A 15,919-nucleotide genomic window follows, 5' to 3' on the forward strand; every position below is an offset into this window, starting at 1 on the left:
TTGCCTCGTCCTCTGTAGGCCTCTTGCGACGACGAGCGGGCCGCTTGACGGTAGGAAGCGAAACCGCCGCCGGAACCTTTGGAGGCGCCCTTGCCTCCGCCGCTCCGAAAGGGCGTCCGCCGTTGCTGCAGTACTCCAAGGGCCCGGGCCGTCTCAGTATCCGCCTTGATGGCCTGAAGGGAATCGTCCACTGTCTTCCCAAACAGGTTGTTCCCGTCGAAGGGCATGTCCAGGACCCTGGTCTGGACGTCCTGCCGAAAGTCCGTAGCCTTGAGCCATCCGCGACGTCGAAGGCAAACGCCGTTGCCCATCTGGCGGAACCCAGTGTCGGCGATGTCCGTCGCCACGGTGATGGCGTGGTCCGAGGCCACCTCACCTTCCTGCAGGATCTCAAGGGCCTCCGCCCTCTTGTCGTCCGGCAGAAAATCCAGCAGGGGAGCTATCTTGTACCAGAGTTCCCTGTCGTAGCGGGCCACGATAGCCAAGGCGTTGGCCGCTTTAATCGTCGTCGCCGCCGACGAGATGACTCTGCGTCCCATGGCATCCAATTTCTTTCCCTCGCCGTCCGGCGGGGAAGTCGACGTGGAGGCCGCACCCCCCCCCCGCTTTCTTCCTGGCTGCCGCGGAGACGACGGAGTCCGGGGTAGGCTGCGCCCGGAGGCATAGGGGGGCCGAGTCCGGGACCCGGTACTTTTTCTCGTACCGGTCTCTTTTCGCTGGCGTCGTGGAAGGGTTCTTGAGGAGGGAAAGGCCCTCATCCCAAATGTCGTCCAACAGGGGCACTGCGAGGACCGTCTTCCTCTTGGTCTCGCGCCGTTGGTAAAGGAAGCCTTCCTTTTTCTTCTCCTCAGGGCAGAGTTGGAAAAGCTCGGATGCCCTGGCGATCATTGAGTGGAACGATCCAATCTCGTCGGGCGGAGAAGCCCTGGTGGGAGGCGACGACGGAAAATCCTCGTCGTATGCCTCGTCGTCCGTACCCGTCGCTGCCGTGTCAGTCCCCGTATCATCCCCTCGGGTGGACGGGGAGGAGGGCTGGACGGGGCGCGACGGTTGAAAAGGAGGCGGTGGATGAATCCTTCTTTTCTTGGTAGGGGGAACACCAGAAGGCCCCGGTTCTGGATCCCCCGACGGGAGAGGTTCCTCCGTCGGTAACGGTAGTCTCGTCCTTATCTCGGAGCATAAGGACTGTATAGCCAACAAAATGGCCGCTGAGTTGTCTTGCGGCGCTGGCAGAGGGGAATCCGACGGGCGAGCAGGGGCCCCGTCGGTATCCTCGACGATGTCGTCGTCGTCACCTGCGTCGGGGCCCATTCCGACGGGCTGGTCTTGTTCCACGCCTAGGCCGTGGCTTAAGACCTCGATCAGTTCCTCTTCTGAGGTTGAGGCCGAATCTACGACGACGCCCTGCCCCCCCTTCTTCCCCACGGAGGGTTTCACGGGGGTCCTATCGATGGGCACGAAAGAAGACTCCCTCTGAGGAGGCAGGGAGATTCTGGGCCCCGAGGCCGCCACCACTGGTGCAGCCTCCACAGGCTGGGCCAGGGCCGCCGCGACCGTTTCGATAGAGGGCTTGGTCGAATGGATCAAGGCCTTCACCACCTTAGGTGCGCTCACCGCCTTATCCTTGAGGGAGGGGGCACTGCCACGCTCCTCCTCTGCCTTAGAGCTCGACCGGGGTCTCTCCAGGAGCTTCGCCGGGTGCTCGGCCTTCCTCTTACCCGACCCAGAGCGTTGGCTCGTGGTTGATGGTGCCGGGGAGGGTGCGCCCTGCCTGGCGCCCGTAGAGCCCGACCGTTCGGCGCTCCCGGTGCCAGCGGACTCGCGGTGCTTGGCCTTATGTTGGGCCCCCGTCGCCGGGGCGCCCTCAAAGGTCTTAGAAGACCGCTCAGATTTCTTCTTCTTCTCGCCAGACGGGCTCTTACCCTCCAGCCAGCTGGCGAGACGTTGATGGCGGTCCTTCATGGTCCGTTCCGACATGTTGCCGCAAAACGCACAGTCCTTCTCCACGTGCGTCTTGTCCCCATGAAGGCAGTAAAGGCAGAAAGAGTGTTCGTCCTCCTTGAAGACGTTCTGCAGCTGGCATCCAGGGCAGGCCCTGAACAGCTTTCCGGGCGTCGAGCTTCCCTTCTCCTGGGCCATCTCCGAGACCGGGCCTGAGAAGCTTCTGGAGTCCTCCGAAGTGTAGCTCGACGAAATCTTCACCCTTGAGGGGCACAGATGAATCCGACACGGGTCCCCGTTGATCGGATGTAGGATCGGTGGAGCTTGAGGCTCTTTTGACCGAAAGAATCGAAGTTTTTGTGAAAAAGCGCGAAAAAATAGCACTAACGCTCGAGAGCAATAGCACGAGGATCCCAACACATGAACGTGCGGTAAAAATCTGAAGATGGCTGCCAGAGGCGGTGCTTAGGTAGAGGGCAGTCATTGGCTGTGGTCAGTATGACGCAGAGACCAGTGATTGGTTATTACTACGAAAGACAGATCAGAAACGAAACTGATACTGGTTTTTTCTTTACCGAGGATTCCCAGCCTGACGACGGGGAATATTCATGAGCATGTGAATCCATGCCAGACCCCATGCTGGAGAAGGGCGGCACCTGAACCGGGTCAGCCATCCTGCCGGAGGACTGCAACCACTGCAGCTTGAGAGCCCATTGCAGAGATCTCATCCACAACCTGGCCTCTGGCACCAGAAGAATGCAGGACGCCATGAGGCCAAGCAACCTCAAGAACTCGAACGCCGGGAAAACTCTGGGCATGTCGAAACTGGTGATGTGCACTCACCTGGGGAGGCGAACACTGCCCCAGGGATGTGTCGAGCACTGCTCCGATGTACTGGAGCCACCGAGTCAGTGTCAAGTGGGACTTCAAGTTGAGCAAGAAGCCCAGCCTGTGAAGGGAGTGGCAGGTGACGACAGATGATCCAGGACTTGTTCGGGAGAGCGCGCACTGATCAACCAATCGTCCAGGTAGGGGTAGACGTGAATCCCCGCTTTCCTGAGATACGCTACCGCCACCACCATGAGCTTGGTGATGACCCTCATGACGGAGGTCAATACGAACGGCAGGACCCGAAACTGAAAATGCGAGTCGCAAACCTCAGTTATTTCTTGTGCTTGGGATGAATCGGCACATGGAAGTAAGCATCCTTGAGGGCCTGTCCCCTAGGACGAAAAGGCAGGGGTTGGCGAACTGCAACACTCAACGACTTCGCTGCAGCTTTGGAGGTCTGAAGGGCCTGGAGAACTTGAGAGAGTAACCATTTTGAACTTGTCCTTCCTGAGGCGCTTGTTCAAACCACGCAAGTCCATGATGGTCTCAATCCCAGTCTTTTTTCGGGATCAAAAAAATATGGGGAATACCATCCTTTGTTCCTCCCTGCTACAGGCACCAGTTATATGGCGCCTTTCTCCAGCAGGGATTCGATTTCCTGCACAAGGAGCGGATCGGGACTCTTCAAAGAGATTCCCTGGTGGATTGTCGCTAAGCCTCTGCCGGAAAGGAAGACAGTAGCCGTGGGCTATGATCTCCAGAACCACACATCTGAAGTAATGGCACGCCATTCTACAAGATGCTGCACCAGCCTTCCCCCCCAATCGGAGAACCATGGGACATGGCGTCATGACTAAGCTGAAGCAGCTGCGGCAGTGCCGGAGGGCAAAGAGGCAACTGCCCGAGCGGCCTTGGCACCTCCAGTACCTTGTTTTCCACCACTGGTACTCCTACGGTGGCCCCTTTGACTTGCAGCTCCCCTCGATTTACCAAGGGAAGAGTAGTATTGAAAGGAGCCTCTCCTCCATTGCTGTCCCCTAGGACGAAAAGGCAGGGGTTGGCGAACTGCAACACTCAACGACTTCGCTGCAGCTTTGGAGGTCTGCAACCTCAAGGCTCTTGTCAGCCGTGATGCCAAAATGATGTTCACCATCAAAAGACATGTTGCGAAGCCGGGCTTGTACGTCGGGAGCAAACCCCGACTTCCGCAACCATGCAAATCTGCACATCACGGTGCTCGCCGCCATGGACCAGCTGTTATAATCCAGAGGCTGGAATAAATCCCTGGATGAGGGCACAGAAAAAGGCTCAAATACATGCCTAACTGACTTCTTCAGGGCCTTCCTCTGAGTTTCCACCGATGCACAGGGTACCTCCGGTACAGCCTCCACAAAAGGCGTAGACAGAATCGGCGTCTAGCATGGCGCCGATGGATTCAACACAGGCCTCGAGGGCGGTGCCCCGAGTGGGTCTTTCGACGGCCTTGATGACTTCCTCTGAGGCGGAGCCTCGAGAGAGTCCCGATGAACATGGCGCTGATGTCTTAGAAGACCTCACAGGCTCCACCGGACTTGAGGGCGTCAAGGACCGGGACTTGGAGCGGGCATGGCTAGAGCAATACAATACACCGAAGGTTCCTGGTGATCTCACTGACCGCCCGAGCCCGAAGGCGTGTGAACGGTGGCCCTAGTGTGTTCCTTGCCGGCTACTCTCCAAGGCGTGGACGGAACAGCCCTACGACTCCAAAATCGCCATGATTTCCTTACGAAATGAGTCCCATTCCGCAGGAGAGGAATGCTTGGTAGGGCAAGCTACCCACTGTCTGTCGGAGTCCTCAGACAGGGAAGGTGACCAGTGACGGCGCTTCCACGAGTGCCTCGAGGAGGCAGAGGAATGGCGTGAACCACTCCGGGACAGAGACCCCCCCCCCCCCCCTGGACTTACGCCGACGACGCAGAGTCCACCCTCGAATAGTCTGTCGAAAGCCCAGCGGATTTCGACTTTTGGGGTTTGGAAACCCTACCTACAGAAAGCTTCTTCCGCTCCCGCAAGGCCTTTGACATTAACAACTGGCAATCGTCAGTCATCGGTGGCGTGGTCCTCACTGAGGCACCAGAGGCAGACGTCGTGCAGGTCTTTAAGTGACATCTTAGAACTGCAGTCCCGACACTTCTTGAATCCCAACCGCGGGTTAGAAGAAGACGAAGACATGATATGTTCACAAAACACCAAGTACGAAGAACCGACAGAACAGAAGAACTGAGGCGTGCTGAGATCTCCGGGGTGAACACGTTCACAGAAAAAACGGAACTGAGGCTACGGGCGTCGTGCGTCCTACTTCTAACATCCGGTACATCGGCTCAACAGAGGCTCTTGAGGACAGCGTATAGATGTCGACGACGCAGGAGCCGGAAAAAAAATTCCAAAGCAGCACAGCTGTGGTGATTACCTGTCAGATGTGGAATCCGTCGGAGGAACCAATCCCCTCGATATATACTTTCTATCATGTTAAAGGAACACTGATCTTTCAAGTTACAAGTTCAGAAAGTACTTGTTAGGGTGAACCACAAATTCACAATTCAACTAGGAACTTTATATGCTGAGGTACCTTAGGATAATAGAGTGAACCAGGTTTAAGTCACTTTGGACATCCTGGCGGAGACTGCCCGGCTATCTGGTAGGTCGACCAAGATATTGTCATGAATTGCATGGTCGCCCAATGGTTAAGTATGGAACCATGATAGGAGGCAGATTTTATAACTCAGACTTTTATACTAAAGCGGAGTGCTTTGAACCACAGTTTTGGAATGTCCAGCTTTTTTAATACTGAATGCTCAGGTGCTCACAAGGTGAGGTCCTGTCTCCAGCTATCCAGCAGCTGATCCACTGATTAATATCAGCACTTAATGAGGTCTGCAATGGCACCACTGATGGTGCAAAGGTGGCAAAGAAGTGTCAAGTGCTGATTACAGTGCAGCGGTCCAATCCACAAAAGTTGCACTTCGAGGTTAGTAAAGCAGACTGTTCAACAGGGGCAATTTAGGAAATATGGACACCTCAGTTCTATATTAAATGTGATGTTCTTTACTTTATTGGTTGGTACTTAATCGGATACCTCCGTTTGCTGCCAGAGATGGTGTTGTCAAATGAAGTGCTTTCTCTTCGTGTCAGGTCAATGGCAGGACATGACAGCAAGACTTAGCTGGAAGCAGAGAAATATTGAGAGGCATGCAAAAGCATTGCTCAAGACATTACCAGTTCTGCTCTGATCTTTCTACCTTTTGAGAAAGGGGATTCAACAAGAAACTGCTCGATAACTAGTTAATCTGTGCACACTGGCATTTACAGTTGAATTGGCTGCTGTGCCAAGGTCTTTGTTCTGAGCTCAATTAAAATTATAAGCTTTGTTTATAGAATTTTGTGATTACACTTAACGCATACTTCCAAAAGATTTGCATTCTAAAAACACAGTACCTAAAAGATTTCAGCATAAGACGCACATTGTAAAAATACCCATTTCGATAATTCCTTCTGGGATATGTTTTTATTTGCGACTTGCACAATGTCATCTCTGTGGCACCTGAAGTGTGACTGGGCTTGGGGAGCAAGGAAGTAAAAAAAGTAAAACAAACTGGCCATTCAATTTTGAACCCTGATCTGAGAAGGTAAATGGAGGGAACTATATTTTATTTTTTTCTTTCAATTCTTATAAAGTGCCACATGCCCGTGGGCCTCAGTGCGCACATAAAACAAAAGCCAGAACGAAAAAAGCAAAAGTCATACCAGATAGCCAACAATTGAAAGAAGCATTAGTCTGGACTGAGGTTGAAGAGATAAGTTTTAATGGCTTAAACAAACCGAGATTGCTAATAAGACGCATAAAGGCAGGAAGAGAATTCCAGAGAAGGTGCCTGAACGTCAAACCTGGTTCCACCAAAGTGGGCCAGTTTGAATCTGAGTTGAACAAATGTAGGTGCCAAAGAAGAACTAAGGCTTCCGATATGGATGTTAAGCTTGGCACGATCCGACAGATATGCCGGACATGAATGAGAAAGTCATTTGAAGGCTAGTGTAAGGATTTAGTGTGTAATCCTTTGTTTAATGGTAAACCAATGTAGACATGGAAAGGTGTGTGCGATGACCAAGACCCAAGGTCGCTGGGACCGCATTATTTTGAGCAACTTGAAGAGCTCCAGTGTTAAGAGCAGAGGTACCTACCAACAAGCTGTTACAATAATAGAGTCTAGAGTTAATTAGAGCAGTAGACAAGTCACAATTTTCAACAGTGATGAAGGAGCGAATATAGTGTATACGTTTTGTAATGAGAACGCATGTTGAACCGATTTAAGACATGAGGCTTCATGGATAGTTCTTCCAGAACTACTCCCAAGGTTCTGACCTTCTTGGAAAAAAGAATATGACCAGTGTTTTGAAAGCGGAATTACTGCTCAGGCGTAACCTTGCTCAGACCTGCTTGGGTAGCAACAATCATAACTTTGGTCTTTTTGCAATTGACAAGTAAATTACAAGCCATCCACTACCAGATGGCCTTGTAGATGGCATTAAGGGCACAAAGATCTTGCTTGTAGTGCCCACAGAGCTGAAAAACAACCTGGGTAATGTCGGCGTAGTTGGTATATCGAACACCCAGGGTGTTCAACAGGTCAAGAAGAGGCCGGCTATATAATAGCGGGGACAAGCAGGCACATTGGGGACCACCACATGTTTGGATGACGGGAAAGGAGTGATCAACCCCAGCACAAACCTGAACAGTCCGAGGTCGCAAGTGGAACAGTGGGCGACCTCAAGAGTCTAGTCACTGGCAGTGCATGATCTACTAGATCAGAGGACGCAGAGGTCCAGGATCATCAGCAGGGCAGGATGATCTTTGTCTGCCATGCCAGCCAAGGTGGACTTGAGGTCAAGCATGACGGTTTCTGTTTGGTGCTGTGCTCTGTAGCTGGACTGTCGCAGGCCCAAGATGATGTGTTCCTCAATATGTTTTTGAATTTGAAAAGATTCTAATTCATCTAAAATTAAGGATAAATGGCCTATTAGTGATGGGCCTGTAATTGTCAGCAATCAATGGATCTAGATTGGCTTTTTAGCAAAGGTGTGACCAAAGCAACCTTGAGAGAAGATGGAACTACACCCTCAAACGAAAGGTTAATAGGTTTTGTAAGCCAAGGCACCAATCATTTGATAGAGTCCTTAAAGACATCACTGGGACAGTCAAACCCAGGGAAAGAGGTGGATTTAAGATCCTGAATGATCTTGCGCACTTGTTCCTCTGTATAGGGGCAAAAGCAGACGGGTGGGATGTTATTGGACTCATCTGCAGATATATTGGGAGTGTTTTCCAAAAAAACAGGTTCATTATAGGAATTTTGAATATTCCTAATGTTTTCTTTATGAGACACTATTTTTGACATGAAGCCATTGTGGCTCTTGACACCAAGCAGCGTTTTTGACAAGTCACTGTTGGTGGAAGGAGAATCTTGGAATTCAGACAGAATTTTGAAGCGTTCTACATTCGACTGGGCATTTATAATTTTTTTATTGTATATTTTATAATCCGATTTCTCAAGTCCTTTGCATAGCTATTGGTGCAGACCCATTTTGTGCCGTTCTCAGGGGATCTTTAGAACACTAAAGGAAAACACATTCCCACAATCCGTTTAACTTTGATACATCCTTGCCCAAGTAAATGCAACAATTTGACATACAAATGACAGGGTGCAAAAACGTACCTCTTCCTTCCCTTCCATCCCTGGCATCATAGTCTCTTCCTCCTCCTCTTCATCCTCCCCATCTTCACTGTCATCTTCATCCTCATCTTCATTTTCAGCATCCTCACTGCTGTACTCCTCTTCTTCCTCCTCTTCGCTGCATTCCTGGTGATAAAGTCCACATTGTCAATACAGAACTGGAATTGGTTACTCATTTTAAATGTCATTTGTAGTGAAAAAACAAACCTACAGGTTTAAGGCCGTCCAGTCAGAGAAAGGAATTTCAGAAAGGCAATGAATGGGGCTGCACTCAATTTGAATACACACATTTGCCCTTATCTTTCCCCGACCATTGCAGCAACTGGGTGTTGGGAAGCAGTCAAACTCAGGTGACTGAAGTTAGATTCTTTGACAAACCAGCAGTCACTGACATGAAATGTGACACTGTTCAACTAGCCAACACTGGTGGATGTGCTATCTCCGGAGACCTCGCACAGAAAAAAGCTTTTCCTAACAATCAACCAATTCCACAAAAATATTGTCTGGATCACATCTCCAATCTTCCTCTGCACCCAATAGATCCATATACTAAAAGGATTCTGATACCAACAGGAAATAACCCATATGATTTAACAATTTGCTTAAGGGGCAAGTTTGGGTAATCGCCATCTGAAAGGCAGAGAAGTCCTGGACTTGATGTTTAACTGATAAAAATGTTGGTGATTCCATCTCAGAAAGGGTGGTCTGCTATGGATATGATATGGCATTTGTAACGCGCCTATACACAAGTGTTTCAAGGCGCGACGAGGCAGGGGGGGAACAAGGGGAAGACGGACAACGATCCTACTAGGCTAGGTGTCATTCAGATCGCGCAAGTGCATGGGTGGAGGGAAAGGGAAAACTGCAAGGGGAAGGGGGAGAGCACAGTACAGGGTAAGTAGAACAACATAAATACTAGGGCCAGCTGGTGGCAAGTGCAAGGTAAGTGCATACAGGTGCTGGGAAGGTGGGCTGTAGGGATACAGAGACAGTCCTGCAGTGCAGGGTTTGCCAGGGAGGCAGTGCAAGTGGAGTGTGGCTGGGCCAAGGACCGAGATCGGTGAGAGTGGCCCAGTTGCAGATTCAGTGCAGTTTCGGTCAAAAATTTAGCACAGGAGAGGGGGAGAGAAAGCAGAAGCAAAGAGGAAGGTTTTGAGGCGCTTCCGGAACCGGAGATGGTTCTCAAGTTTCAGGGAGGCAGGAAGGCTGTTCCAGAGGGAGGCCCCTGCCGCGGAGAGAGATCTACCCCCAACTCATTGCTTGGAGAAGCGGCTGACCCTGAGGGAGTTTGAGACGGATGAGCGAAGAGCTCGAGAAGCAAGATATTTAGGGGGAGAGAGTTGAAGGTATTTTAGGCCCCAGGCGGCCTTGTGGACAATGCAGATGGCTTTGAACTTAATCCTCGCAGCCAATGGGAGCCAGTGCAGAGATTTCAGTCCTGAGAGATACGGTCCCTGGGCTTGAGGCCAAGGACAAGTCTCGCAGTCCTGTTCTGGATAAATTGCAGAGGGCAGAGAGTAGAGGCAGGCATATTAAGATAGAGGCTGTTACAGTAGTCCAGCTTCGAAAGAACCAGGGCTCGGGAGACCATGAGCTTCTGGGGGAAGGAGAGGAAAGGAAGAATACCTCTGAGGAGGTGCAGCTGGTAGTGTGACTTCTTAGAGACGTCAGATATGTGAGGAGAGAATGAGAGTGTGGAGTCGAAGATGACCACGAGCTTTACTGCCTTGCAGGAAAAGAGCCAAGAGAGGCCAGCCAGAGCTGCAGGGAAGGAGGGAGTGGGTGTGCCGATGAGTAGAATCTCAGTCTTACTGAGATTAAGGCAGAGGTCATTGGCGGCACACCATTCCTGGATAGCAGAAAGACAGTCAAAGATGAGGGAAGGAGAGGAGGCGGCCAAGGGTAGCCTGAAAATGAGCTGGGTATCATCCGCATAGCACTGAAAGTTAGGGCAGAGAGCGGCGATGCAGTGGGCAAGGAGTGCCAGATACTGGTTGAACAGCCAGGGAGAGAGGTTAGATCCCTGGGGGACATCACAGGTAGAGAAAAAGATGTCAGAGAGGAAGGACCCCAGTTGGACCTGGGAGGGTCGATTGGAGAGGAAAGAGGTCAGCCACGCCAGAGCCTGACCAGTGATACCCAGGTTATCACGGAGACGGTTAACCAGGATGGCATGGTTGACAGTGTCAAAGGCAGAAGAGAGATCGAGCAAAATGAGAACACACGGAGTGTTGGAGTCAAGATTCGAGAGCAGGTCCTCACGGATGTTCAGGAGAGCAGCTTCTGGCAGCTCTAAAGCCAGACTGATGGTCATGAAGACTACCAACAGATTCAGCATGGAGATTAAGCTGGGAGATGGCCAGTTTCTCCAGGAGCTTGCCCAGGAAGGGAGTGATGGAGATTGGGCGATAGTTAGCCGGGCAGAAGTGGTCGGAAGAGGGTTTCTTAAGAAGAGGGTGCACAAGGGAGTGCTTAAGGGGGGATGGAAAGACTCCAGAGGCGAAGGAGTGGTTGCAAAAGTCAGCCAGGGCAGGAGCCAGGGAGTAGATGTGGTCCTTGATAGTTTGAGGAACAGGGGTGAACCTGTTTTGACGAGACTTTCATAGATTGGACTTGTCTGGAAACCTCGTCAGCGGAGAAAAGGGGAACGGCAGAGAAGGAGGGAGGAGGGGTGGCTGCAGAAGGGCCAGAGGAAGAGCCGGGAATAGAGGGAGGGAGGTGATGGGAGGTGAGTGAGGACAGGATGTTCTAAGTTTTAGAGATGAAATGAGGCCAGTGCCGTGCAGAGGGCCTGGGCGGGGACAGGAGAGGTAGAGACTGCAGCACGGTTGGCCAGCTCCTTGCAGATTTTAAAGAGTTCGGCTGAGAGGGCTTCGTCGGGTGGGAGTCAGCCGAAGGGGCAGTAGGGTCGAGAAGGTGGCAGCGAAAGCCTCCACTGACATGCGCTTCATGGGTCGGATGACCGAGAAGGAGGGTGGCAGTGATTAGGGTGGCTTTGCCTGTGGGGTAGGGAAGGCGAGGTGGGAGGATAGGAGAAAGTGATCACTCCAGGAGAGGAGTGGAGAGAGGGACAGAGGAGAAGGTCAGAAGAGATCAGAGCATCAAGAGTGTGCCCTGCAGAATGAGTCGGACCAGACGGGAGAATAGAGAGTGAGTCGCAGAGGTCACGAAAGAGTCCAGAGGGGGGGACAGGAGGCATCAAGGTGAATGTTGAAGTTTCCAATGAAGAGGAGTTGAGTGGTTGAGGACAGGAGTGAGGAGGAGAGGTCCACCCACTCGAGAGGAAGGAGGAAATTTGACCAGGTTGCCGATAGATCGCAGCCACGGTAAGAGAATGGCTAGGGGGGAGAGAGAGAGAGTCGGCAGACAAGGCATTCAAGAGAGGAGTAGGTCTGCATAGGAGTGACAGTGGCAGGAATCCACTCAGGGAAGATAAGGGCCATACCCTGCCCAGCACAGTTGGGCCTGGGCACGGAGAGGATCTTGTAACCGTCAAAAGTGTGTCAAAGCCGGTGACAGAGCTGGCCGTGAACCATGTCTCAGTGAGACCGACGTCAAGGTCCAGTTCTTCAAGAAGGCAACAGTTATCAGAGGAATGTGATGGCAGAGCGAGAGTTAAGAGTGGCAACGTGGAGAAGGTTGCCAACCTTGAAGGACTTCCGGGGAGGGGTACAGATCAGAGGTACGCCCTGCTGAGGTGAAGGAGCACGAGAGGGGGCAGGGTAGCGGAGGACAGAGGAGGGGGACAGCAAGAGAGGAAAGGAAGTTGATGAGGCGTGGAAGCGTCTATCAAAGAGGTGAAGGTTGGCCTGAGGGCCTTGGACCAAGACGGTCCCATTAGCGTAGACATTGATGGCCTTAGAGGAGTGGAAGGGGGCCAAGAGGACATCCAACGGGTGCCACCATTAATGGGAGAAGGAGAAAGGAGAGCACAGAGACCATATGAAGGGTCCATAGGTCAGGCGAAGGCACGAAAAAGGGGATGTCAGTGAGAGTTTCCTTGGAGGAGGCACTGGTGTAGGTGTCAGCGATAGGGAGGCCTGGGTTGAAGACCAGGATGCCCTTTTTAAACTTCTTCCTACCAGATTTAGTGAGGAGAGCAGGAGAGTCAATGGAGAAGCAGTTAAAGATAGGCGAGATAGAGAGCACCATGGAATAGGAGGGAGTGGGGGGGGGGGGGGGAACAGATGAGAGCAAGCGGACAGGAAGTGAGCGGCAAGCCCTATTTTACCACATTTCAGAACAGTAAAACAGTAAATGCGTATGGTTGGGTGGGTCGGGAGAGCAGGTGGAGAAAGCAAGGTGAAAACTGGCGCCTGGCGTCCCCTGCGGACACCTATAGACAGAGGGAGCCGCAACCAAGGAGCCGCCCTTTGCCTAAGGGGCCCTTAACCGAAGGGGGGCTGCCAGGCAGGGGGCTGCCCAGGGGGGGGGGGAACAGTTATAAGGCAGAAGGTAGTGAGGAAGGGGAGGAGGGTGTGGGCGGGCAGGGAGAGGACCAGGAAGTGGCTGGAAGGGGAGGGGGAGCAGGCACAACAACGCGAACAGCTACACAATAATTAACAATAATGCACAACACTCACAGGAGGCCCCGAGGGCCTGGCAGGGCTTGCCTTGGCCTGCAGTCCCACAGGGCTACCGCTCTGCTTAACAAAGAAGCGAGCGGGGGGAGCAGCCGTCGAGTAGTCCAGGAAGGGACTAGCCGGCAACCAATCAGAGGGGGGTGTGGGCGGGAAGGGAGAGGACGACCAGGAAGTGGCTTCAGGTGCTCATCCTGAGTCCCCTTCCGTGAAGCTGCATGCAAAAAGTATTGTAGCATGAGTCTTGCTGCAGCAAACTCCTGGATCTGCAGCACCTGCTCTCCAGTGGCACAGCAGGTTCATAGGTCATAAGTGAGCCCTTTTGACAGCTGCTGAGAGTGCCTACCCACTGAAGGGAAGGTGCTGCATTCAAAACTTGCATTTTGCTCTGAAACTACATAATTATGAATTATCCTGGTGACAGTTTCCTCTTTAAACTTAAGTGTGGAATAAGAATTAGTGCAGTCACACCGTGTGAGACTTCACAACACTTGTTTGGTATTAGGTAACCCACCTTTTGGTATAGGTCTGTACTACACACATTGGTAGTGTGACTGAGCAGCAAGGCCTATCTCAAGAGGTAAATGTAAGCTGTAGAAATTAAATTCATTAATACAAGTAGCCAAGTAACACCCAAGGTTTCTATCAGTTATTTATTTAACTATCAATTTTTAAATAAGCGTTCTTTAAAAAGGCAATTCATGAAACAAACACTATAAAAATGTTCAGAATCAAAACAAATTAGTGGATAATCTTTGGATATATTTACACAATTCCGACACCATGAGGCGACTTCAATCACAAGGACAGTAATGGCATTTATATATCTAACTAGTATGTTTTGTAGACTGAGGTTGTGAAAAGGTTTAGCAGGTTCTCAGTATGTGAGGAAACTTAAACCTTCCAAAGAAATCTAGACAAGCCTTTCCCAGCATTAACTCTCTAACAAGCTACCACCTCTGAGAGACAAACAATATCAAAGTCAATGGACAGGAAGAGTCTGCACAGAGCCAGGACAGCCAAAGTCAATTTGAAACAGTCTATGGAGCTGAGGCACTTCTTAGAATCAAAGTCTTGCAAAGTTAGAGTTTTAGAAAATTACCTGTAGGGTCAGAAGCTGTTAAGCCTGTGAAAGGAGAGTTGTAATAAAAACTCTCCAAGAAAGCCACTGCAATTCCCAAATGAGAATAAAACCGCAAAGCCTAAATAGTACCTCTGGTTTGAAGTGGTCGAGCATGTTTGTCCTCATACAGTGGTGCAGAAACAGTGTACCTGTGCCTCACTCGTGGGGACAAGGACGACGTCTGGATGGCTCCTGCAGCGGTAGTTGGGAGGTTGTCGGCAGCTAAAGGCTCTTTTCAGTTAAGCAGCACTTTGTGGTTTCAGCGCTTACTAAACACTTGTGGATCACAGATACCGGTTGGGCTTCCTTCACACTGGTGAGGGGACTCTAGCTCCGGCCATCCTGCTTCTGGAGGGTCCTTTAGAGACTACTGCAGCTTCTGGGTGGATTTCAAACATTGCACTCTAAAACGTATTTCTCAACCCATGGCACTCGGGTTTTGCAGCAGCGAAGTACAGCCAATAAGGGAAGATGGTCCAGTGGAGTTTGTCTCTGGGTTAGTTGGTCCCACTAACCCAAGGGAAGAAGTTGCCCCTTCCAGTGCTTCTCTATCAAATTGAAGGAGTTTCAGCACAGCAGCAGGGTTTCACCAGGCAATTCAAAAGTCTAGGAGGATGCAGCGATCTTCGTTCACGGTTTCTTTGTTGGGCATTTCTCCCAGTGGTAGACTGCCTTTGTCCCAAAACCCCCACCTTTTAAGCAGGTTTCTCCCATTCATGCACAGCATAGGCTGTCAATCACAGCAGGGTGGAGGACAGCCAGCCAGCCAATCAGGCCTGGGTGCAGTCAGGCGTTTCTAAAGAAGAGGACAGGGGAGTTTCGGGACCATCCCTCACATCCCGCCTTTCCAGACACACTGGAGCCAGAGGCGGGCTTCAGGGCTCAAGCCCGCCAAAAGGCAAAACGAACAAAGGGCTCAAACCTGGCTCAACGTACAGAGTAAAACCCAAGGAAGACCTCAAACAGAAAATAGCTAAAAAGAAGACAGGGCCATTTTGACAAAATGGTCACCTATGGGTGCTGTACTGCAGCTGAGGATTCAGCCTGCAGTACAAAGTAGATGCCTATGGAGTTTTTCAGACTCCAACAATCCAAATCAGTTCAAAATCGATGAGACTGAGGAATAGGTCTGTCTCACTTCAGGGTTAAAATTAAAAAGTCCAGCAAAATAGCTGGGGTTCTCGAAGGTTGAAGGGAATTATCACAGAAATTTGGATTCTCCCCAACAATAAGCCATACTGGAGTTTGTGGTATGGCTGCTGGTAGCTGACCTCAATTATTAAAGCCACATCAGATTTGAATCTTACACGTCATCACAGAGAGCACGTAATCTGTGGAAGGGTTCAATGTATTCTAGTCAAACAGCCTGTTTCAGCCAGCAGGACAGCTCCTCAGCAGATGTATCCTGAGAAACCAGAATCAAAGGGCATACCGTAAACAAAATGGCTTGTCTCACACCAGTGTGTGGCATACCAAAGAGCCTTTGATGCTATGGGTCTGAGAAGGGAGTGGGGTTAGTGAAGTGAGAGGAGGCTCATCACAGTCGGGGGAAGGATGCCATCATATTTCTCTATACTTCTTGTCTCCTCCACTTACTTTAGCACAAAGCACTTAAATGTATGATGCAAGAACTACATGTCACAAGGGCCCCTTAAAGAAGGCTTGCTTTTGGCCAA

General features: G+C 51.0%; 1 protein-coding gene across 2 annotated transcripts in view; it reads right to left on the bottom strand.

The window, feature by feature from the left end:
* The window catches only part of PPM1G (protein phosphatase, Mg2+/Mn2+ dependent 1G), a 457,550-nt gene that overhangs the window by 207,610 nt on the left and 234,021 nt on the right, over positions 1 to 15,919 (bottom strand). For both annotated transcript variants that reach the window (XM_069605461.1, XM_069605462.1), the window contains exon 6: positions 8,523 to 8,666. In XM_069605461.1, coding sequence (XP_069461562.1) covers positions 8,523 to 8,666 — 144 coding nt within the window. The remainder of the gene's footprint in view (positions 1 to 8,522; positions 8,667 to 15,919) is intronic.

This window comes from Ambystoma mexicanum, chromosome 4p (assembly GCF_040938575.1).
Source record: "Ambystoma mexicanum isolate Mex_15411 chromosome 4p, UKY_AmexF1_1, whole genome shotgun sequence".
Taxonomy (NCBI): domain Eukaryota; kingdom Metazoa; phylum Chordata; class Amphibia; order Caudata; family Ambystomatidae; genus Ambystoma; species Ambystoma mexicanum.